Source organism: Bufo gargarizans, chromosome 4, assembly GCF_014858855.1.
Source record: "Bufo gargarizans isolate SCDJY-AF-19 chromosome 4, ASM1485885v1, whole genome shotgun sequence".
Lineage (NCBI taxonomy): Eukaryota > Metazoa > Chordata > Amphibia > Anura > Bufonidae > Bufo > Bufo gargarizans.
In genome coordinates this window covers 195924749-195951381 of record NC_058083.1, presented here as the reverse complement: position 1 = coordinate 195951381, position 26633 = coordinate 195924749, and the positions used below count along the sequence as shown (strand labels likewise).

The 26633-nt window shown below is 41.4% G+C and overlaps 1 protein-coding gene across 2 annotated transcripts in view; it reads left to right on the top strand.

Annotated features, from left to right (window-relative positions):
- The window catches only part of DIS3L2 (DIS3 like 3'-5' exoribonuclease 2), a 314009-nt gene that overhangs the window by 95572 nt on the left and 191804 nt on the right, over positions 1-26633 (top strand). For both annotated transcript variants that reach the window (XM_044290031.1, XM_044290032.1), the window contains one exon: positions 11088-11271. In XM_044290031.1, the coding sequence (XP_044145966.1) occupies positions 11088-11271 (184 nt within the window). The remainder of the gene's footprint in view (positions 1-11087; positions 11272-26633) is intronic.

Sequence of the window (26633 nt, the reverse complement as noted above, 5' to 3'; positions counted from 1 at the left end):
TTAATTATCATTGGTGGTGCGGTGTGCCCCCCCACAGTATTAAAATCATTAGTGGCAGTGGCCACAGGGTCCCCTCTTCATCGGTGGTGCAGTGGCAGTTGTGATCGGAGCCCCAGCAGTGTAATCCTGGGGCTCCAATTGGTTTCCATGGCAGCCAGGATGCTACTGGAGCCTTGGCTGCCATGGTAATCTCCCTGCTGCTGTGTGCACTATGCACAGGGCAGCAGGGAGTGCGTGAGGTCCTATTCACCCTAATAGAGCTCTACTAGGGTGAATAGGACAAGGGATTAAAATATCCCAGGTTCTAACCTCTAAGGGGGAAATGGTTATTAAATAAAAAAAAAAAACACCCAAAATATTAAGTATTAATCGCCCGATTTCCCATATAAAATATATAAACAATAAATTAATAAATAAACATATTACATATCGCCACGTCTGAAAAGTCCAAACTATTAAAATATCAATAAAATCTCCTGTGTGGAAAAATAGATAAATAAAAACCTTGCGATTTGCAAATTTTTTTTTTTAGTCACCTTGTACCCCCAAAAAATAGGATAGGATTTTTCAATTATGGGCTGGACAGTCCATAATTTTTTTTTTTTCTCGCGTGGTATCGAATGTTATCCAGTATCACAATACTTTTGTTATGGTATCGAAACCGAATCAAAATTTTGGGATCACAACAACCCTAATGTTGCATAACAACTATCCATATGAGCTGGACATTTCGGTCCATAGGGACTTTCTTCAGCGGCTTGAAGTTTCTGTGTTCAGAGATAAAGGGATATCTGGATTGTCTAATAATCTCATATTGATGACTCATCCTGTGGATAGGTCATCAATACGTAAATCCCAAAGAACCCCTTTAATATGACCCCTTTACTATGCAAATCTTACTGAACCATTAGGCCCCTTGTACCCGCGCGTAAATCTTGCCTGTGTGAAATGTGTGATGTGAACATATTGCACCCGCACTGAATCCGGACCCATTAGTTTCTATGGGGCTGTGCACATGAGCGGTGATTTTTCACGCATCACTTGCGTGTTGCGTGAAAATTGCAGCATGCTCCTCTTTGTGCGTTTTTCACGTAACGCAGGCCCCATAGAAATGAATGGGGTTGCGTGAAAATCGCAAGCATCCGCAAGTAAGTGCGGATGCAGTGCGATTTTTCACACACTGTTGCTAGGAGACTATGGGATGGGGACCCGATCATTATTATTTTCCCTTATAGCATGGTTATAAGGGAAAATATTAGCATTCTGAATACAGAATGCATAGTAAAATAGGGCTGGAGGGGTTAAAAAAAAAAATGTAACTCTCCTTAATCCACTTCGTGCAGCCGGCATCTGTCTTCTTTTGTGAGGAATAGGACCTTTTGACGTCACTACGTTCATCACATGGTCCGTCACATGATCCATCACCATGGTAAAAGATCATGTGATGAACGTAGTGACGTCATCAAAGGTCCTATTCCTCACACGACAAGACAGAAGATGCCGGCTGTGCGAACAAGTGGATTAAGGGAAAATAATACAATCTACACAACCTTGAACCTAAACCTGAACTTCTGTGAAGAAGTTCGGGTCTGGGTACCACATTCAGTTTTTTATCACGCAAGTGCAAAACGCATTGCACCCGCGCGATAAAATCTGAACGGAACGCAATTGCAGTCAAAACTGTGTACCTACTTGCGCGGGTTTGCCGCAATGCATCGGGACGCATCCGGACACGCTCGTCTGCAAGGGGCCTTACAGTTTTTATCTGCTATATAGGTTGCCTATGGGTCCATGGCATTGCTGTTTGAGCCCTAATTGGCAGTTATGACTGGTCAGTGGACCTGGTAATGAAAATAGCCTTGAGACTTGATTTAAAAGCATACATTTTTATAAGTGAAATTCATTGCAATCTGCATATTTCGGTCTCTCCCCCCCCAACTGTAACAAATATAGTAACTTGGCTATCCTTGGCAGAGTTCTGGTCTCTTGATTTCTTTGTAATATTATGTGATTAATATTTTTTTCATGATCTTAAGCACATGTTGCTGCTGTTAGTTCAGTCTGGAGGAGGTGGTTCAGCATTTGGAGAGCTCTGATATGATCCTCTTGATCCATACATTGCTTTCCTATATGTGAGATTTAAAACACCTTTAGAAGTATAGGCTATTATTGTGTTGAATGTTCCAGGGAATTTGCATAACTCTAATAGTCATACCAACATTGGAAAACTCTCCCAAAAAGTTTACTTTTTTTAATAAGTCTTGTGTAAATATCGTTGACATGCAACTAAAGTTTTTTTTTTCCAAGCTCCTGATATTAAGGACCTGTCCTTAGGATAGGTGATCGATATCCAATCAGTGGGGGCCCAACAGCCTGCAACCCCACCATCAGCTCTTCCCTGCAGCCTCTGGTGCCAGGCTAGCACTTTGAACGGAATGGAACATTAAAGTGTAGCAGACATGTTGGCTAACTGCAGATCAGCATCAATAGAAGTGAATGGGAGCTTCAATAACCCAGCACTTCTACTACAATTTGAATTGAACTGTGCTTCATGTTCTGTGCTAGTGCAGAGAACAGCTGATTGGTGGGGTTGCATTGTGTGGAGCCCCCCACTGATCAGATAATGAAGACCTATCCTGAGGAGTCCATTTAGTCTTGCACCCCTGACCAGCCTGTCTGCCCCATAGACTGATTTTAATTAGAGTAAGTATAAAGTTGTAGCCTGCTGTCCCTCATTCACTGGAAGCCTTTTGGCACCAGGAGAGGCATAGAGTGGGCTCAGCAGGCATGTTGGTACCTGCATCCCTTGAATTTAATGGAGGCCATTTTGGCACCAAAAATGATCAAAAGCAGAGTGGGCCCAGTATGCATGTGGAACCTGCTCTCTGAACTTTGTTGGTCGTTATGGCACATAACATGTAGCATTTAGTGTTAGGTTCCCGTCTTAGAGATCGCCTTGATGTGTGGCAGACGGGCCCAAATAATTTTGTACTAAATGTATGTGCCAACAAAATAAGCGCAGCATTAGCACCAGAATATTTATTACTATGGCATTATTGTACTTTGGTTTGCAGAGTGCTGTTGCATTGTCTTTTCTTTGTGTTTCTAGCCATGGCGGCCCGTACGTGTGCATTGGGATGTGCTGACTGCCCCCCCCCCCTTTTTTTTTTCTTTGCTAGCCTGAGGACAAGTCATCAATATCAGGAGCCTGGAAATCCTCTTTAGGGGGCTTCGTGCCCATATTACAGACCCATTCAAGTCAATCCACAAGATATCGCCAAAGATAGATGTTCTATTTTTTTGTGGAATGTAGGTACAGATCGAAAACACTGAAGCACTTCCATGGGCTTTCGGGTCCATGCCTCCACACCACAAAAGATAAGACATGTCCTATCTTTTGCAGTATTTTGCAATTGCGGACCCATTCAAGTCATTGGTTCCGCATCCGCACTACGGAGTGCAGACGTCCGGTGCACAGAGGCATTACGTTTGTCTGCATGAGCCCTTAAGTTCATCTTTGCCCTCTTAGTGACATAACTAGTCATATAGCCTTAGTCCAAGCAAAATGTAGCAGCACCATGGATGTCCCAATAAGTACATGATTATATCAAAGCACTCCAAAGGTACCAAGGATTTCAAGTTGCTTATTTGTGTGCAGATATGACATTGCTTTTTTGATTTCAAGGCAATCAATCACAAATAAGGTCAGAATCGCTTGATGATGAAAAAGGTCCAGTAGGAGAAAAGGAGGGCCAGTCTAGCTAAGGCTACTTTCACACCGGCGTTTTGGCTTTCCGTTTGAGATCCATTCAGGGCTCTCACAAGCGGTCCAAAACGGAACAGTTTTGCCGTAATGCATTCTGAATGGAAAAGGATCTGCTCAGAATGCATCAGTTTGCCTCCGTTCCGTCTCCATTCCACTTCAGAGGCGGAAACCAAAATTCTACTTGCATCGTTTTGGGGTCCGTCTGACAAAACTGAGCCAATAGGATCCTTCCTGGCACACAATGTAAGTCAATGGGGACGGACCCGTTTTCTATTGTGCTAGATTGATAGAAAACAGATCCGTCCCCATTGATTTACATTGTGTTCCAGGACGGATCCAAATCAATGGGGACGGATCTGTTTTCTATGACACAATCGAAAACTGGTTCGTCCCCATTGACTTACATTGTGTGCCAGGATGGATCCGTCTTGGCTACGTTAAAGATAATACAAACTGATCCGTTCTGAATGGATGCAGACTGTTGTATTATCTGAATGGATCCGCCTGGTAGCCTAAGTTCATTGCGCACATTTGCATTGGATATTATTAATAATATATAAATATATATATCAAAAAGGAATTCGCTATGTCCAAGGGACTGAGCTTCACCCTTATTATATATGTAGAAATGGGACAGCACTCCAAGACTTGAAAAGGATAGATGTCTTTATTCACCCATGTGGGAAAAAAATAGCAACGTTTCAGCTCACAACTGAGCTTGAGAAAGGCTCAGTTGTGAACTGAAACGTTGCTATTATTTTTCCACATGGGTGAATAAAGACGAGTGCTGTCCCATTATATATATATATATGTGTATGTATATATATATATATGTGTTTTTATTTTTTATTTTTTTTAGAGCCATCCTTTTAAGGTCTGAGATATCAAATAAAGGGCAGGTTTGTAATATTGTGCTACCAGTAAGCATGAGGAGCAAATGTACCACACCAGTAAAAAATGCATTGTTATAGACTTGTGCACATGAGTGATATTAAACTTGCATGGTTTTGATAATTAAAAAAAACAAGTGTTCCCCACCCAGATTTCCCATTGTTTCATTTTATTAATTTTTTTCCATGTGGATTTCCTCAGTTTCCATGCACTTTAAAAATATTAAAAAATATATATATATTTTTTTAAACCTAGAGAATAACACACAGCAACTCCTAGCATGTATCGGTGATCCATATTGCTTGAGTGAAGTGCCCATGTGTATAAACCCATTGGGAGCCATGTACTTATGTTCTACTCCAATTTTTTATTTTATTTTTTTGGGGGATGTACAAATGTCTCAAATTTTGTTGCAAGTGATGTTTTGCAATAACATTTTAAACTTTTTGCTTGCTCGCACCCACAGTATTTTTCTAAATAGTGGGTGAGAAAGCACGGACCACTGATGGGAAATCCATGGCCCGTCTCATTTAACCAGATATAAACCAGAAAACTGCCGCACCTTACACCGGAAATTTACTTCAGCTCCTGGTTGTTCAGACACACGAACATGCCGCGAATCTAAGAATCAGCAGGTCTTTTTTTATTTTTATTTTTTCTATTATGAAGAATGGCCTCTGAAATGCCATTTTATAGTAAACGTCCTCTATTGACTTTCATGCCTCAGTTTTCACAGCGAGTGCATACTTTCAGATCATGACCCTGTTTTGCAAATGAAGGTCCCAAACTGCTTGTATGTTTTATGGAAATGGTGGACGCAGAGACCTGTGTCCCCATGATGGATGGCGACAGTCACTTGATTTATTCTGTTGACTGCTTTCACGGTTTACCATTTGCTATTTGTGTTAATTTGCATGTTAATCTTATTGCATGAGTTGACACCAATGTGCTGATGCTTATTTTTTTATTTTATTCTTTTCCTATTCATATTTTAAGGTCACGCTCCTTTAATTAGAAATAATGTTTTTATACCTGGTTTAAAAATTGTGCCCTTTTTTTTTTTTTTTCTTCCTTGCGCCTCTCATGACTGCTGTTTTAATGCTTCTTCTAAATGTTACTGAGCTTAAAATAAAGTTTCCAGGGTCTTTGCTGACCATTTTGACTTCCTAGGAGTAAGCGATGCAACCACATCTACTATTTAAAGCCTGACAGGTCTACAGTACAATCTCTTGCTCTGACAGCTGAGTCTTAGGCGAAATGGAGAGCCTAAGTGCCAGTTGACTTAATTCCAGAATAGGTGTTAATTACCGCTCTTCTCGAGGCTGTTGGGATTACTACTTAGAGATGTTCCACTATTTTGAATTGAAAACAATCACCTCTCATTTCAGAATCTTTGAGAGATAAGACGGTTCAGTGCACACATGGGGGCCTACATGTGCAGCTTTGCATAGGTTTTGCAATCCTTAAATGCTGTAAATAAGTGCACAACACTCATTAATTTTCCACTCACTAATATTACTAGCTTGGGCATTTTCTTAAATGAAGTCTGTGTTTAATGCTCAGGATTCGCTGCGTTCTCATTCAAATTTTTGATAAAGAATTACTTGCATTGGACCCCCACCGGTCAGATGCTGATTATCTATCCAGAGGATAGATCATCAGTTTAAACAAACTGCATTACCTCTTTAATGTTCTTATGACCATGGAGATGATAGACTTTAGGAGATCTCCCCCTAATCATAAATGGATCTACAGTAACCTGTGTAGAGTCATTCAAGTTTCTTGGGACCACAATTTCCAACAACCTAAAATGGAACAATAATACTGTCTCTATCATCAAGAAAGCGCAACAGAGCATGTACCATCTATGGTAGCTGAAAAAGTTTGGTCTACCACAAAAGGTAATGGTGCCGTTCTACACCGCGATCATCGAATCCTTCATGACATCATCTATGACTGTATGATTTGGCTCCTGCTCAGTATTAGAAAAGGTATGACTGCAGTGCATCATCCGGAAAGGATAATTGGCTGTAGCTTACCTTCTCTGCAGGATCTTCACTCTAGAAGGTGTAGAAAGAGAGCGACTAAGATTGCCTCAGACTCCTCTCACCCTGCTCACTCCGTCTTCCAGCCTATGCCTTCAGGAGTGAGATACCGTTCAGTGGCTACTAAAACTTCCAGGCCCTGGAACAGCTTTTTCCCTCAGCCAGTTACCTTGCTTAATGCAGAACCACACTAAGGCCTCATGCACATGACACTATTTTTTTTGCGGTCCGCAAAAAGGGGTTCCGTGTCCGTTTTTGTTTCCGTTTGTTTTCCTTTATATTTGGAGGATCTCCAGACATGAACAAAAGTAAAAAAAAAAAAAATCTAAGTCACGTTTGCAATGCAAATGATAGGAAAAAAAACGGACGCGCATGCGGGTGACAATCTTGTGTGCCTCCGTGTTTTTTCACGGACCCATTGATTTGAATGGGTCCGCGAACCGTTGTCGTGAAAAAAATAGGAAAGGTCCTATTTTTTCAAGGACTGGAAACGTGGATCACGTACGCGGATGACAAACGGTGCATTAGCTGAGTTTTCCACGGACCCTTTGAAAGTCAATGGGTCCGCAGGAAATCACGGAAAGCGGAATAGCAGACACGGGACACAACAATGGTCGTGTGCATGATGCCTAAAGCTGCTATGACTGAAAGCATTACAGCATAGAACTGAAAACGAGCACTTCTCCCTGTTTATTGCCACTAAAACTTACATACTGTCCTTGTCCTGCACTATCCATACTGTCTGTCCTTGTACTGTTTTTGTCTGTCAAGCAACTGCCAACTCCAATTCCTTGTAAGTGCAAGCTTATTTGGCCAAATATATTCTGATTGCTGGAATTTGTTGTAGGATTAGACATGCTGCAGGTTCTGCTCCTGGTTCCTCCTCCTATATGGCAAAGGATGAAATCTTGCAATAAATTAGCATACTGACCATTTAAAATCCACAGCACACATCAGATTTTTCACAGCATGTGGATGAGATTTGTTAGACCATAAACGCTGCCGATTTTCCATTCGCAATTCTGCTGCATAAAATCAGTGTGTTTACCCTAAATCTTTCTGTTTTTTGGGTTTCCACTCTTGGTGTTGACTTTAAAAACAAATGTAAAATATAGCCCAAAGCTGTGCCCTGTGAACATGGCCTGAACATGCAGCTTAAAGGAGCACTCCAGGATTTTTTTTTTTCTTTGCCTCCATAGTGCAGGATAGTGCGCTAGTAAAGAATACGATGGAGGCTCTTGTGCATGACTTGTGTATGCATGTTTTTTATTTAATGTATAATTTGTGGGTTGTCAGCCATCATGATTGCGTTCCCTCACATACGGTTTTCCTAATGAATCTTACATTTCCCATCATTCCTGGCTTTGCAGAGATAGAGAGAACGGAGTTTCACTATACTGTACTGCTGACAGGGCAGCAATGATGTATCGGGAACACAGAATTGCTGTCTCTCCATGTATTCCTGTGTTATGCAGCTTGAGCCTCTCTGCCCTCTCCTCTCTTTCCTCTGTCAGCTCTTAGATGTAGGAGGCAGGGAGACCGGTGTGAACCTATTGTACATTCCATAGAACTATACTGGAGACTCAGGCACCCACAGATAGTACAGGCAGTGTGAGTCAGCTAATCACTTTATGCACTCACCTACTATATATCTGCACTCCTGGCCCTTTAGATAGGGGAGACATTATATTTTCACTAGAAGAGAGAGCTGCCAGGAGGGATTTGATTGGTTACGATGTCATCCTGTAGTTCATGGGAAGTCTGCCTCAGAGTTCCGGTTTACAGATAAGAGCAGGCATGGCCAACTTGTGGCTCTCCAGCTGTTGTAAAACTACAACTCACACCATGACCTGCTGTAGGCTGATGGCTGTCGGCAGTCTGGGCATGCTGGGGGTTTTGCAGCAGCTGAAGAGCCTCAGCCTTTTTTGTCACCTTACATTACAAAGTACAACAGCAAGCGATCAAAAAGTTGTTTGCCCACCAAAATAGTACCAATCTAACAGTCACCTCGTCCTGCAAAAAATGAGCCCCTACCTAAGACAATCGCCCAAAAAATAAAAATAACTATGGCTCAGAATATGGAGACACAAAAACTTTTTATTTTTTTTGAAAAGCTGTTATTGTGTAAAACTTACATAAATAAAAAGTATAGATATTTGGTATTGCCGCGTTCGTATCGACCGGCTCTATAAAAAATATCACATGACCTAACCCCTCAGATGAGCACTGTAAAAAATGTAAATAGCAAGCAATCAAAGTCACACGCACACCAAAATAGTGCCAATAAAACAGTCATCTCATCCCGCAAAAATCATACCCTACCCAAGCTAATCGCCCAAAAACTGAAAAAATTATGGCTCTCAGACTATGTAAACACTAAAAAACTTTAAAAAAAACATTGTGTAAAACTTGCATAAATTAAAAAAAAGTATACATATTAGGTATCGCCGCATCCGTTGACAACCTGGTCTATAAAAATATCACATGATCTAACCTGTCAAATGAATGTTGTAAATAACAAAAAATAAAAACTGTGCCAAAACAGCTGTTTGTTATCCTGCCTCACAAAAAGTGTAATATAGAGCAACCTAAAATCATATGTACTCTAAACTAGTACCAACAATACTGCCACCCTATCCCGTAGTTTCTAAAATGGGGTCACTTTTTTTGGAGTTTCTACTCTAGGGGTGCATCAAGGGGGGGCTTCAAATGGGACATGGTGTCAAAAAAAAAACAGTCCAGCAAAATCTGCCTTCCAAAAACCGTATGGCATTCCTTTCCTTCTGCGCCCTGCTGTGTGCCCGTACAGCTGTTTACGACCACATATGGGGTGTTTCTGTAAACTACAGAATCAGGGCCATAAATATTGTTTGGTTTGGCTGTTAACCCTTGCTTTGTAACTTGGAAAAAAGTATTAAAATGAAAAATCTGCCGAAAAAGTGAAATTTTGAAATTGTATCTATTTTCCATTAATTCTTGTGGAACACCTAAAGGGTTAACAAAGTTAGTAAAATCAGTTTTGAATACCTTTTTAGGGGGGTAGTTTATAGAATGGGGTCATTTTTGGGTGGTTTCTATTATGTAAGCCTCGCAAAGTGACTTCAGACCTGAACTGGTCCCTAAAAATTGGGTTTTTGAAAATTTCTGAAAAATTTCAAGATTTGCTTCTAAACTTCTAAGCCTTGTAACATCCCCAAAATATAAAATATCATTCCCAAAATGATCCAAACATGAAGTAGACATATGGGGAATGTAAAGTAATAACTATTTTGGAGGTATTACTTTGTTTTATAGAAGTAGAGAAATTGAAACTTGGAAATTTTGCAATTTCTTAACTTCATTTTTGGTAATTTTTTTTTTTTTTTTTATATAAATTAAAAAAAATTTTTTAAACTTTTTACTAGTGTCATGAAGTGCAATATGTGACGAAAAAACAGTCTCAGAATGGCCTGGATAAGTAAAAGCGTTTTAAAGTTATCAGCACTTAAAGTGACACTGGTCAGATTTTGCAAAAAATGGCCAAGTCCTTAAGCTGAAATAGGGGCGAGTCCTTAAGGGGTTAAACTTCCTTGGCAAATCCACAGGCTGTGACTTAAATGCCTGATAAGTGTGTTTTCCCTATCTGGGATCGTCACCTATTGGCGGAGCTGGACTGCCATGATTTCCCCAGAAAAAATTATGAATTGACCCCCAAAAAAAGCTGAGCCTCTGCGCTCCATTCTTTACTTGACGCTCCTTGATTTTATTAGTGAGGGTTGTGGCTGCCTCTTCATTAGCTTCCGTGGAGAAAATTGCTTGTGCCATCGTTCTCCTAATAGCTTAGGGACTTATGTATATGCCATTCAGGAATCACGGATGTGATTGGGGCATTTTGTCTTATTTATTTTGCGCACTTATGTAGCACTGACATATTCCACAGCGCTTTACAGAAATCAGCATCACACTGTCCCCAATGGGGCTCACAATCTAAGGCTCCTATCAGTTTGTTTTTGGAGTGTAGGAGGAAACTAACACAGGGAGAACGTACAAACTCCATGTAGATGTTGTCCTTGGTCGGATTCGAACCTATGACCCCAATGCGAACCACTGAGCCACCTGTTCTGAATGAGTGTGACATTATGAAGGAGATGTATGAATGCTAGCAAAATGTCTTACTCTTGTAAAAAGTGTTGACTTTTTTTTTTTTTTTTCTCTGTCTGAGTTCCCTTTGTACCTGTACGTTGCTCATGGCCGTTTGGTGGTCGGCTTTTACCCTGACCCTGCCACTACCTGTAGTATGAACATTGGACATGACCATGTCTTCTTGGTTAACAATGCTCTGAGTCTACAACATTCATGTAGACATGTTCTAAAAATATATATATATTTTTTTATTTTGGATACAGGTTGTAAAGCCAGAGGTTTGTGATGGTGACAAAACATCTGCTCTGACAGACACAGCGAAGCTTACAGCAGCTTCACATCATGTACGGGATGGATCGAAGAGCCCAGATCTCATTATAGAGGCCCAGTTTGAGTGTGGCTTAGAAGAAGACCTCCAGACTAGATTATCTTGCAATACTGACAATCGTAAGTATAGTTTCGTATCTATAAAAACATTGAATGTGAAAATATGTGCATGTACATAGTTTTCCCAGTATTAGTGCGTGTCCTGGTAGAGATGGCCTATTCGCAGTGATAGGCAAACTGCGGCTCTCCAGCTGTTGCAAAACTACAACTCCCAGCATGCAAAGACTGCCTACAGCAGGGCATTGTGGGAGTTGTAGTTTTGCAACAGCTGGAGAGCCGCAGTTTGCCTATCACTGGCCTATTGTCAATGACAGCTGGGATCTCCAAAAAATGCCTTTTCCGTTCCTCAGTGAGTGCTCTGCTCTGAATACAGTTCAGGTAGCGGCAATGCTGCTTCCTGCTCAGGTTCCATTGATCTTGTGATTGCCAGATAGCTGTAGAAGCTGCTGGGTCTTAAAGGACCCACATTTACTCCCAGTACAGTCAGGAAGCTGTATTCCCCCTTTAAGTGAGGTTAGTATGAAATTGGTAGTTAAAAAAATTCTTTTATGGCCTTACATGGGCACAAAGTGTAAAATATGTTTTTTTAAAATGAGTTAAGCTACCGGTAGTTTCACACCTGCGGTGTGAATTCTGGAAGGTGTGACACTAGCCTTAAACAGAATATATATAAAAAATAATAATTCCGTCAGGATGTTTTGGCAAAGAATATATCCAGAACTGCTGCATGCAGATGGAGTGCCCGCCGTCCCCATTAAGTAGGATGTGGTCCAGCAGAGATTTGGCTGCAAAAAAAAGCCTGACTCAAAATATTGCGCTTGTCGGCGAGATTAAAATCTGCAAGCAGCGTTTCTCTGTCCGTGATGTGGTGGGGCGCAAGACGTATCCGTCCTGACACACAATGTAAGTCAATGGGGACGGATCTGTTTTATCGGACTCAATGGAAAACGGATCCATCCCTCATTGACTTTAAATGGTGTTCATGACTGATCCGTCATGGCTATAGAAGACATAATACAACCGGATCCATTCACTACGGATGCATGCAGTTGTACTATTGTAACGGAATGTGTAACGATAATGTGAAAGTAGCCTAACTTGCCTTTTATACCTTTAAATTCCTGCTCATTCTGGGCTTGGGGAGGGGGCCCTACCAGTGATTGACTGACAGCCTTCCTTCTATGACTGTGTATACAGATATGGATTTCACTGATGGGACCGCCTCCTTGACTTCAGAGCTCAAAATGAGCAGGAATTTAAATGTATAAAAGTCAAGTTTTGCTGAATCTTTTCCTAAACTATATATCAATCTGCTCAGCTCGCCCTGCCCTATAACCTACTGCCTGCAGCTCAAACACAATGTTCATTGTGATAAGTCCTGCTGCTTCGGCATCGCCAATCCTGAACTAGCTCAGGCATGTCCAAACTGCGGCCCTCCAGCTGTTGCAAAATTACAACTCCCAGCATGCCCTAATAGCTGTAAGCTATCCAGGCATGCTGGGAGTTGTAGTTTTGGAACAGCTGGAGGGCCACAATTTGGACATGCCTGCTCTACTAGCTGGTCCTGCAGATGTCATGTGCTGTACAACAGTCACGCTACCACTGCAGCCATTCACTGGTGTCAGCAGTCGTGTGCATGAATGGTACACTATTTCTGAGGCCAGTAGTAGCTAGCTTTTTGACAAGTTTCAAAATATCTGGCAACCCCCTCTAAGGCTACTTTCACACTAGCCTTTTAGTTTTCCGGTATTGAGATCCGCAGTTTCTGTTTTGTTCCCAATCATGGTCAATAGGGACAAAACGTAACTGAACAAAACGGAGTGCACCAAAATGCATTCTGTTCCATTTGGTTGCGTTCCCATACCGGAGACAAACCGCAACATGTTGTAGTTTGCATTCCATCCTGGGATGTGGAGCAAGACTGATTAGTTTTCTCTGACGCAATCTGACACAATAGAAAACTGATCCGTCCCCCATTGACTTTCAGTGGAGTTCATGACAGATCTGTCTTGGCTATGTTACAGATAATACAACCGGATCCGTTTATAACCGATGCAGATGGTTGTATTGTCAGTAACGGAAGCGTTTTTGCTGAAACCTGCCGGATCCAGTAAAAACGCTAGTGTGAAAGTAGACTTATTCATAAAAACTATTTTGAAGAAAATATAGTTTCCGGATGCACAAAGCTGCTCTCCTATAGTTTTTCCCCTTGAATGTCACCATACATAACCTCGCTTTCCATTCTGCTACGCAGTTGTTATTTTAAATTGAATATAGGCTTTTTCCTGCTATTCCGGAAGCCCACAAACACTTGTTGAAATCTCCCTGCAGATCAACTTTCAGCAAAAGGGAGTTTAATCTCTTTCTCGTCAGAAGTCCAATATATAAAGATGAGTCTTGGAAAGCTTATTTTGCAGCGCCTGCTAATTTGCTGTGCTTGGATAGATGACTCTAGCATAAGATAGAATGTGGTTTCTTAAAATGAAGAGAAAATCCTGGTTCGCTTCTGCAACCTGTAAAGTCAATTTCATTATTCAGAGAAATTACTATAATATGTTAAAGTTTTTGTAGAAGTTCATCAAAGTCTATACAAAGTAAGTTGTAAAGACATAAAATAGTGTGGATTTTCTACATTTTAAAGGGAGTCCGTCACCTACTTTTTGAGTGTTTTAGACCGCTCATAACATGATTTAGCACAGTTTGCCTACATAAAAATAGTACCTATATTGTGTCCTTCACATGTCCGCAAATGGGAAAAAAACATAACGATATGCAACTTGTGTCCAGATAACAGCTCTCCTTGGATTCCTTTTGCCCGCCCTCCTCCTTGTTCATCCTTCTCCTCTGGTTTAGATATCATGCGAGTGCCGGTCACCGCCGGGCCCGCGCATGTGTACTGCTCTGGCCACTATGGGCTTGCATACATTTCGAGTTCAACCCCAGAGGAGTAAGGGGCCCTACCGTTCCTCAACATGTACCTGATTCCGTTTTCTTTACTCTCTTATATCGCCTTCACGGTGTCTGTACAAGGGCATACAGAGTCTCGGTACTAGAGTCGCCTTCACGGTACTGTACAATGGAGCCGCCAGCACTCTGTGCACTTGTGGTGTTCCTTATTATTGGATATGTTCTTGCCTGTAGAGACTCTCGGTAATATGGCAGCTGATCCCACGTGCCACACACTTTTTTATTTTATTTTTCCAGATTGATATGGAATCCAAGAGAAAGGGCTATATGAACATACAATAAGGCCCATAGACATCTGGAGCTGTAATTTGGTATTGTGTATTTGAGCCTTCACTGTAAATGCTTATACTATAAAGGGGTTGATGCGTTAATTATTTATCAGAAATGTATAGTTGCTAAGGATCTGGCCTCTAGGACCCTCTACCAATAACGAGGATCAAGAGTCCCCACTTGAAAAGAATGGTGGTCACGCATGTTCCTTACCGCTCCAGCCACTGTTTGTGGAACTGACCGAGGTAACAGAGTACAGCACTCAGCTTTCTAAAGCAGTCCCATAGAGCGGTGAATGGAGCGGTACGCATGTGCGATTACCACTTAATGCAAACAATGGACTCTGGACCCCGATCTCGTGTTCTTTTGGGGTTCATAGCAGTCAGGCATCCAACAATTATACAATAATGTTTTTCATGAGCCAATCCCTTTAAAGGGTTTCTGCCACCAGAAATACTGTTATGTAGCTGACTGACATCAGCGATGCGCCCATGTCAGCACTACATAACAGTAGGTTTCTAACAGTAGTTCCTGCAGCCGTTTTTGTTAAAAACGTACTTTTATAGATATGCTAACGAGCCTCTAGGTGCTATGTGGGCGTCATTAGCACCTAGAGGGCTCCGTCCACTAACCATTTCAACCGCCCATCGCATCCCTCCAGCCCGCCCCGCTCCTGTTGATTGACCTGAAACTTCTCAGTATAGAGTACCAATTCCCGCGCGTGCGCCGTGCCGGGTTGTCTGGGTTCAGAGCTGAACATGGTCATTTCCCGATTTTTATTTTTTTTATTTTTTTTTTCATTTTTTTTTTTCCACCCCTACGGCTCCCCTGACATGAGCATCAGATCATTTTGTGCTCCCATGCTCTCCTTTAGGCTTCATTCACACGACCGTTGTGTGCATCCGCGTCCGTTCCGTCATTTTTCACAGTTTAGCGGAGGTCCTATTCGTTTCTATGGAGCTGTGAAAAAAAACTGATAGTCCTGTTTTTTCTCCGAATCTGTGATACCAGTCCGTCCAAAAAAAATGTAACCTGTCCTATTCTTGTCAGTGGAAAATGGAGGACGGACCCATCCAAGTCAATGGGTCAGTCAAAAAAAAACAAAAAAAAAACCGGATGCACAACTGGTATGTCGTCCGTGTCAGTTTTTTTTCTACAAGACCTTGGTGCAATAAAATTACACTTTTCATTAACCCCTGCCCCCTGTCAGACAAAAAAAAAAAGGAAACACAACTGAAGCAAAATCTGACACGGACCATTTAAGCCAAATCACTGACGGTGAAAAAACACTGTTGTGTGCATGAGGCCTTACCCTGCACAATTCAAAGGCTTTTTTGAAGATCTGGTGACGTACCAGGCTCTCCATAGAGAAAGCTAGGCGGAGGCTTCCGCCTAGAAGTGAGATTGGTGACATCACCAGCGCTAATATAAAATGACTCGGGCAGCGCTAAAGTCCGCCCGTCAGTTTGTGATGTCACCGGGAACAGTGCTAGTTGGAACCCTCCGCCTTGCAGTGTAATAACATAAACAAAAAAGCTACTTTCTCTGCGCGATCCAGCACAGAGCAAGGGAGAGCATCGGAGCATGAAACGCTCTGATGCTCATGTCAGGGGGCCCGGAGGGGTGAAAATGGGGATATGTCAGCTCTGAACCCAGACAACCCCTTTAAACTTTTTTTTTTTTTTTTGTGTGAGGAGTTGCTTTTAATTGTTCAATGTCGAGATAGAGAGAGATATAGATAGAGATAGATAGATATATAGAGAGAGAGAGATATATATATATATATATATATATATATATATATATATAGATATATATAGATATATATATAGAGATAGATAGATAGATAGATAGATATATATATATATATATATATATATATATATATATATATATATATATATATATATACTATTTTTTTACATAATTCTGCATTTTCATACTGGCAATTTGACCTAATAGGTCATGATTTCCTGTTCTGTACCGGTAACATTTCAATAGTCACTGTCCTTATCACCACAGGCAAAATTAAAATGGCACAGATCAGGGTACTGTATGCCTAGAAAACTCCGTAATAGAAGTCAATGCGGTCACCTCCTTCTCATTGTGTCTATGGCCCATGTAGCTGCTCTCAAGACTGGAAGTTTTAACATATTTTAGGCCTAGTACGCTTGTAAAAAATTGCAGGATTTTATAAATGTATTTATTTTTATTTTTTTAATATAGTGACATGGAAAAGTAAAAAAATAAAATAAAATCACAAATTACAAAAAAAAGCAACACAGTGTGAACTGTTTTTGGATTTTTTTTTTTTTTTCCGTTCATCAAACCTCTTTTAAAAAATTGTGAATAAATATAACACCTATTATAACCTTTTTATAATTATTATTAAGAATATTATCTGTGCTGCCTAAAATTAGGATGTCAAAATAACATGGCAACAGAGACCATGCACCTTTTAGGCCCCTTTCACACGGGCGAGTTTTCCGTGCGGGTGCGATGCGTGCGGCGAACGTATAGCACCCGCACTGAATCCTGACCCATTCATTTATGGGGCTGTGCACATAAGCGGTGATTTTCACGCCTCACTTGTGCGTTGAGTGAAAATCGCAGCATGCTCTATATTGTCCGATTTTCACGTGACGCTGGTCCCATAGAAGTGAATAGGAAGCTTGAAAATCGCATAGCATCCGCAAGCAAGTGCGGATGCTATGCGATTTTCACGCATGGTTGCTAGGTGACAGTCTATTCACTATTATTTTCCCTTATAACATGGTTATAAGGGAAAATAATAGCATTCTGAATACAGAATGCAGAGTATAATAGTGCTGGAAGGGTTAAAAAATAAATAAATAAAAGTTAACTCACCTTCTCCTCTTGATCGCGTAGTTCCTGGTCTCTTTACTTCTTGAATGAGCTGTGGGCTAAAGGACCTGTGGTGACGTCAGATCACATGCTCCATCACCACGGTGATGGACCATGTGATTGGAGCATGTGATCTGACGTCACCACAGGTCCTTTAGCCCACAGCTCATTCAAGAAGTAAAGAGACCGGGAACTACGCGATCAAGAGGAGAAGGTGAGTTAACTTTTTTTATTTTTTTTTAACCCCTCCAGCACTATTATACTATGCATTCTGTATTCAGAATGCTATTATTTTCCCTTATAACCATGTTATAAGGAAAAATAATACAATCTTCAGAACATCAATCCCAAGCCCGAACTTCTGTGAAGAAGTTCGGGTTTGGGTACCAAACATGCGCGATTTTTCTCATGCGAGTGCAAAACGCATTACAATGTTTTGCACTCGCGCGGAAAAATCGCGCATTTTCCCGCAACGCACCCGCCTCTTATCCGGGCAAAAAAACTGACGCCCGTGTGAAAGAGGCCTTAAGCCTCATTCACACGTTTGTGTCCGTTCTGAAATCTGTGAAAAGGTGGTCAGTGAAGCATCCATGTTGGACCTGTGTTTCCATTTTTTGCTGTCTGTCTCATCCGTGTTTCACGGACCCTGCACAGCTGAACAATAATGTTCAAAGTATCTCTTCCTAATGATCCGTGCAACACGGATGGCATCCATGTTTTTCACGGACCCATAGACTATAATGCGCGTGATGGTTCTGTGAAAACTGACCAAATAGCGCATGCATGGGTGCTAGATACACAGACTGTGCTAAAACAGTGTTTGGATAGTGGATACACACATTAAAATGAATGGGGATGTGTGCTGTCCGTGGAAAACGCGTACAGCACACGTCTGTGAAACACTGATGTGTGAATGAGGCATTAGTGTGTATTCACACATCAGTGTGTTAGCGCAGTCCATGTTTTTAGGATGAATTCATGCTCTATTTTGTCCGTGTTCACTAATCCATCACACTCATCATAGTCTATGAAAATCACGGATGCTATCCTTGTTGCATACATGTTTCACAGATCATTAGGAAGAGATGCTTTCACATTATTTTTCAGCTGTGTAGTGTCAGTGAAACACGGATGTCACACGGACAGCAAAAAACGGACACGGATCCTTCATGGATGCATCACTGACCACCTCACGGATTTGAGCACGGACACGGATGTGTGAATGAGGCTTTAGGGTCTCGCATAGTTTTCTGTGGCAACTTTTGAGCCAAAGCCAGAAGTGGGTTGGAAAGGAATGAGGAATGTAAAGGAATAAATTGTACTACTTTGGGACACCACCCTTGGGGCCGTCTCACACGAGCGTATTTAGTGAAGGGAGATCCGTTCTGTGTGACAGCAGTATTTCCTGGACTGAACACTGCCTGTGACATGATCTCACACCATTATAATTTATATGCCGTGTTTCTGCCAGTGCTGTACTGAATTGTATGATGGCAATACGAGTGCCATTCACTGCAACCGAGGTCTGGAAGGAACACACAGCATTAGAAGCCATTATAGTGCTGTACGTTCATGTCACAGGAGCAGTGTTCAGTCCTGGAAATGCTGTAGCCACACTAAGCACATTTCCGGCACTGAATATGCTCGTGTGAAATTTCCTTTGTGGTATGCTCAGTTTTTATTTTTTTAGCATTTCCATCAGGAATGTGTTTCACTATCTGATAATAGGAAAAACAATTCCAGGTGACACATGTCCCAGAATTATGGCTCAGCTAAGAGTCTGAACAGTGGTGGTCCGAATGTCTTATAAGTCTCTTCCTGCTTGAGTAGCCTGGTAATGTGCATGGTCAACCGCCACTTCATCCAAGTGGAGATAACGGATGGTCGCAAAATTTGGTGCATGTTCTATGACTACTTGGGGGGTTTTGTGCTCCGTTCGCCACTTTTCCAAGTGGGTGATGCTATGCATTGGCATCCTAGCGAGTTTATTCTGATCTACACCAAGATCTATAGATTATGCCTGAAAACTGCAGTACACAGGCTCCTTGGCTGACACATCTGAAACCATTTAGGGGGGTCAATTAAGACCAGCATGTAAAATGTCAGCTTTCTTAAATGTCCCCCATGTTGTTAAAAGGTGGTTATGGCACTTGAACACTGTATAAACAGGTGCTGTTTTATGTGTTTTAGTTGTCCCCCCCCCCCTTTTTTTTTTTGGGATTGGGGGGGGGGGGGGGCATGTCCTTTCTGCAGAACTGTGTGTACTAACTGTCAAATTCCAGTCTTTGGAGCCAGGTTCCTATGTTAATGAAGACGTCTTTGAACGGTGCACTGCAGGCTTGAATTATATTAATGACTGTGAAGCAGGAAGTGGTTAATTGCTTAATTTGATTTAATTCAGAATGTTAATATTTATTGCTTATCATAGCCTGAATGAGATATTTTGCAAAGAATCAGTGTGATGAGATTTGATGGTTTTACCGCGGAGTAGTATTTATCGCACAGCTGCTTGCGGCTGAGGTCTTGTCCTTGCACTACAGCTGGTGTAGTGACAAATTACAGGCCAGCACAACTGCTTCAGGTTAATACAGTCACATCCACGTAACCATCCTATACATCTTAATTATCCCTGGCGTTTCTTTGGAAATGCTTCCCAGAAGCTTTTCTGTTTGGATCACTTATATATCCTGTGCGCATGTAAGCCTGAACTTTGGTTTTGGCAGAGTATTCCGAGTGGAAGCTTCTTAGCCAGAATCTGGGCCTCCCAACAAATTGGACTTTCAGGTATTCATCTCTTCAAATGTCTTCTTGTTAAAATAAATTATGAGATTGTGGTATCTTTTTAGAAAAGTCAGCTCTGTCTTTAATGGACTCTCTGCACTGAATACTATTTGGCTGTTGCTTTTAAGGGGATGAACGTAAATCTGAAGGAGCTTTGGCGCAGCGGTAACTGTTCACTTCAGCATTACAGGCAAGCTTCAAAACTTTTGAGATTGTGTGTGTGTGTTGTGTGTATATATATATATATATATATATATATATATATATATATATATATATATATATTTTTTAGTCATGTGAAAAAATTAGGACACCCTTTGAAAGCATGTGGTTTTTTGTAACATTTTTAATAAAAGGTTATTTCATCTCCGTTTCAACAATACAGAGAGATTAAAGTAATCCAACTAAACAAAGAAAACTGAAGAAAAGTATTTTCAAGATCTTCTGTAAATGTCATTCTACAAAAATGCCTATTCTAACTGAGGAAAAAGATAGGACACCCTTGTAGCGAGTGTTACCTCCTTTGGCTGAAATAACTGCAGTGAGACGGTTCTTGTAGCCATCTACCAGTCTTCGACATCGGTCTGAGGAAATTTTACCCCACTCCTCAATGCAGAACTTTTTCAGCTGTGAGATGTTTGAGGGGTTTCTTGCACGTACAGCCCTTTTCAAGTCACCCCACAGCATCTCAATGGGATTCAAATCTGGACTTTGACTTGGCCATTCCAGGACTCTCCATTTCTTCTTTTTCAGCCAATCTTTGGTTGATTTACTAGTATGTTTTGGGTCATTGTCATGTTGCATGGTCCAGTTCCGCTTCAGCTTTAATTTTCTAACTGATGGTCTCACATGTTCTTCAAGCACCTTCTGATACACAGTAGAATTCATCGTGGATTCTATGATGGTGAGCTGACCAGGTCCTGCTGCAGCAAAGCAGCCCCAAACCATGACACTTCCACCTCCATGCTTCACAGTTGGTATGAGGTTCTTTTCTTGGAATGCTGTGTTTGGTTTACGCCAAACATGTCCTCTGCTGTTGTGTCCAAATAATTCAATTTTGGACCCATCTGTCCAAAGAACATTATTCCAGAAGTCCTGGTCTTTGTCAACTTTATCTCTGGCAAATGTCAGTCTGGCCTCGATGTTTCTCTTGGAAAGCAAAGGTTTCCTCCTTGCACACCTCCCATGCAAGTTAAACTTGTACAGTCTCTTTCTGATTGTAGAGGCATGTACTTCTACATCAACAGTAGCCAGAGCCTGCTGTAGTTCTCGAGATGACACTTTAGGGTTTTTGGAGACCTCTTTTAGCATCTTGCGGTCTGCTCTTGGGGTGAACTTGCTGGGGCGACCAGTCCTGGGCATGTTGGCAGTTGTTTTGAAAGCCCTCCACTTGTAGACTATCTTCCGGACAGTGGAATGGCTGATTTCAAAATCTTTTGAGATCTTTTTAAATCCCTTCCCAGACTCATAGGCTGCTACAATCTTTTTTCTGAAGTCCTCTGACAGCTCTTTTGCTCTCACCATGGTGCTCACTCTCACTTCAACAGTCAGGAGCACACCAAACTAAATGTCTGAGGTTTAAATAGGGCAAGCCTCATTCAACATGCAGAGTAACGATCTACTAATTATGTGCACCTGGTGTGATATACCTGTGTGAGATCTGAGCCAATTTAAGAGGGAATACATGTGAGGGTGTCCTATCTTTTTCCTCAGTTAGAATAGGCATTTTTGTAGAATGACATTTACAGAAGATCTTGAAAAGACTTTTCTTCAGTTTTCTTTGTTTAGTTGGATTACTTTAATCTCTCTGTATTGTTGAAACGGAGATGAAATAACCTTTTATTAAAAATGTTACAAAAAACCACATGCTTTCAAAGGGTGTCCTAATTTTTTCACATGACTGTATTTATATATATATATATATATATATATATTAATCTATTTATATTACTTTTTTTTTTTTTTTTTAACCCTGACTTTTTATTCTCTTAAAATATACTCTGAGGTGATCTTTTATTTCTACTTTTCTACAAAACAAAATGACGATTGAGAGAATGCAGTTAGGCTGTTTCATTTCAAGGGCTTGTTCACCATGGTGGCCATTTCCTATAGACCTCACAGCATGGTAATCGTACTGATCCCAGCCGTTGGTTTCCATCTCTGCCTTGCCACCTCTGCAGATCCTGGGTTTCCCCAGCTTGACACTGGGTCATGTGACCAGAGCAGTGGTGACATGTCACCCATGCTTCATATCACGGTCACGTGTGACACGTAATCGGTCATTGGCTGCAGCGGTCGCATGACTCTGCGACATTGGATGTTGACGTAGGGAGACCTGGGACCTGCAGAGCCAGCGGTGCAGTGATGGAGCTGGAACATAGTGACTGACAGAGATCAGGTATGATTATCATCATGGGTCCATCCGTCTCACTGGGTCTGTGCAAATGAGCATTCTTCATCACTGATCATCTTTGCTTTCTGGAAAAATTGTAGCATGTTCTATATTGTGGGTTCTTCACACAGCTCTGGCCCCATAGAAATGAATGAAAAACAGAAGGCCTGCAGATGCAATGCGTCTTCCACTGATGATTGCTGGGAGATGTTGAGTGTATTTTTTTTTTTTCTCTTCAGACGTGTGAAAAACATCAAAAACTGATTACATCTGCATGGAAAAAACTAAAATACTGAGCACTCATTCAACGTGTGTGCAAAACCTTCAGTTTTTCCCTGAACAGACCCTGACTCACTTTGTATTGATCATGTGACGTGTAAAGCCTTAAAGGGCAACTGTCATTTATTTTATTTTTTTCAGTCAAACTGTTCATCAGTGGCTGTGAACTTTAAACTTCTTGGGTGGCTTTCAGTTTGCATAGTTATAGGATATGGTGGGAAATGACATTTATTCTGTGCTCCATGTAGAAATATTAAAATGTAGAGGATGTGTGTTGAAGCCTTCCTGGACTTCCAATACTTGACATATCAGATATACATTTATTATAGGCATCCTGTGTGAGCTAGGGTAGATTACATAATTTCCTCAAGGTTTCTGTGGTCAAGCCCCTTTGGAGTCATTCGCTCTATCCTACCTATTGCTCCTGGGCCTGTAATAAAATTAATTTTCATAGATCTGGAAAAGCTCCAGCAGAAATGGTATATGCACGTTGCAGGAACTGAACTATTTAGAATTAAACAATGAAGTGGCACGTTGCCCGAGGTGTGGTCTCTTAGGAAATGTAGAGGTGCCAGCAGGGTACAGGATTGCCCAAGTAAGGGTGGCCTCACCGGAGACGGACATAATAGGTTGTCAACTGCAAGATAACAGCTGCAAGTACAGTTTCTACCAGGACAAACGTGTTTGGCTGTAGCTGGCAAACGTGTCTCATCATAGGGTTGGGCCTGTAACTGTTACACAGTGTTTCTACTTAATAGATCTGTATTGGCGTTGTAATGGATTAGAAATAGAAGGCTATCATTACAGTTTCTTTTTTTTCTTTTTTTTTTGTGTGCACCTTTTTCGATTATTTTTTATTTAATTTTTTTTACTTTTATTGCCATTTTAAATGAGGTAAAACTGGGAAAGAACCGCTTTCTGTTTAAACGTCTTTCCGGGAATATTACAAAAAAAAAATCCAATGGATATAATTGACGAATAAAGTGCCTACCACCATCTATTGGTCACTATAGTAGTGCAAGCAACTTGTTTTGTTTCAATTTAGTAATGCAAGCTTTGTTTCAATTTAGTAGTGCAAGCAACTATTTAAGAAACAAACTTTATAATGTAGCTGATCAGCAGAAAAAATATAATGCTGCATTTCGGTTTGGCCTCCTCCCCCCCCCCCAACCCCCCCCTCCTTTCTAAACGTACTTCTTAAATTTCTGCTGAACCCGTCAAGACAGACCAGCTCACAGAAATATTGCTAATGTCAATGGAAGTCTATGGAGAAGGAGTGAGTAGGAGCAGAGAAGGGACAGAAGGGACACACACAAGGTGACTGCCCTAGCTGAATAGACAGTTTGTATTCCAAACCCAAGTCCTTTAATCATATAAATAAGTCATTACTTCTCCATAATGTCCTCCATGATCCGGCAGCTGCTTCTGAGTGACTGAGAGAAAGGTGGGAAGCAGATTCTCATCTATTTTCTGTGTCCAGTGTATAGGAGCTAGTCTCCACCCACCAGCTTCAGTAGAACACATGCACACACATTTTACTATTGCTTAATGCAAAGTTTGTTGAAAGGCTAGATGAGCTTCAATTATTATGGACGGTACCAGGAAAATCCAACCAGTCAGACCAGATTTTGTCAAATTTCTGTGGACGATTTATGTAACTAATATTATATGGAACATGGGATTATAGATTAAATTAAACCCATATTCTTAAATTAAACCAATAATGATACAAATAAGACACACGGACACAATTCTAAATGGATAAAATTAGGCCACGGCCAACTTTATTAAAGAACAGCTCAAACAATAAATAACCATATAAATTAAAAATTAACAACCACTGAATTAGATCAGCCATAAGCTCGGCCTAAATACCTGAATCAACTCGTCCGCTCGCCACTTATTGACGAGCGACTTTACCCATCCTTCTAATAAAGTGGTCGTGACAGGACATAATAATGGGGAGGGCAGGAGGGGCAGCTGAACAAATATGCGGCTTGGCAGACAACCTAATGCTGGCGGCCACTGCATTATATACACCTTTTCCACACCACCCTAAACCCATCCACCAATGCCCTAACTGTTGCTGGGCACCCTAAACTTCCCAGCCTCAGCAACAATCCCTCTATAGGACAACCCAACTAGCCATTCCCTGTAATCTGCCCCCCCCCCCCAACCCAGAAACCATACTAAAATTACCCGCCTTTACCCTGATTTTGGCGGGAAAAAAACTCCCGCCAAAAATGCCCTAAGCAACCTATGGGATAATCATAATCCCATGCAGATCCCTCCAAATGGGATTCTCGGGATCTCTACATACTGTATAAAAACTACCAACTTAAGCCATGGGACCAGTATAGGCCATAATAACTTTAAAAAATTATTTTCTATGAGCCAGAAAGTGGTCACCCAGGAGACCTACTTTTGGGGCGCGGGAGTAATAAAACCCTGGGGAATTGTGTGTATTCAGGTTGTTTTTTCCTTTTGCATTTTTATGGAATTTGTACAGTATATCACTACAGGTCCTTCTAAAAAAAAATAGCATATTGTGATAAAGTTCTTTATTTTCTGTAATGTACTGATAAACATTAGACTTTCATATATTTTAGATTCATTACACACAACTTAAGTAGTTCAAGCCTTTTATTGTTTTAATATTGATGATTTGGGCATACAGCTCATGAAAACCCAAATTTGCTATCTAAAAAAATTAGCATATTTCATCCGACCAAAAAAAGAAGTGTTTTTAATACAAAAAAAGTCAACCTTCAAATAATTATGTTCATTTATGCACTCAATACTTGGTCGGGAATCCTTTTGCAGAAATGACTGCTTCAATGCGGCGTGGCATGGAGGCAATCAGCCTGTGGCACTGCTGAGGTGTTATGGAGGCCCAGGATGCTTCGATAGCGGCCTTAAGCTCATCCAGAGTGTTGGGTCTTGCGTCTCAACTTTCTCTTCCCAATATCCCACAGATTCTCTATGGGGTTCAGGTCAGGAGAGTTGGCAGGCCAATTGAGCACAGTAAAACCATGGTAAGTAAACCATTTACCAGTGGTTTGGGCACTGTGAGCAGGTGCCAGGTCATGCTGAAAAATGAAATCTTCCTCTCCATAAAGCTTTTCAGCAGATGGAAGCATGAAGTGCTCCAAAATCTCCTGCAAGCTAGCTGCATTGACCCTGCCCTTGATAAAACACAGTGGACCAACACCAGCAGCTGACATGGCACCCCAGACCATCACTGACTGTGGGTACACTGGACTTCAGGCATTTTGGCATTTCCCTCTCCCCAGTCTTCCTCCAGACTCTGGCACCTTGATTTCCGAATGACATGCAAAATTTGCTTTCATCCGAAAAAAGTACTTTGGACCACTGAGCAACAGTCCAGTGCTGCTTCTCTGTAGCCCAGGTCAGGCGCTTCTGCCGCTGTTTCTGGTTCAAAAGTGGCTTGACCTGGGGAATGCGGCACCTGTAGCACATTTCCTGCACACGCCTGTACACGGTGGCTCTGGATATTTCTACTCCAGACTCAGTCCACTGCTTCCGCAGGTCCCCCAAGGTCTGGAATCGGTCCTTCTCCACAATCTTCCTCAGGGTCCGGTCACCTCTTCTCGTTGTGCAGCGTTTTTTGCCACACTTTTTCCTTCCCACAGACTTCCCACTGAGGTGCCTTGATACAGCACTCTGGGAACAGCCTATTCGTTCAGAAATTTCTTTCTGTGTCTTACCCTCTTGCTTGAGGGTGTCAATGATGGCCTTCTGGACAGCAGTCAGGTCGGCAGTCTTACCCATGATTGCGGTTTTGAGTAATGAACCAGGCTGGGAGTTTTTTAAAAGCCTCAGTAATCTTTTGCAGGTGTTTAGAGTT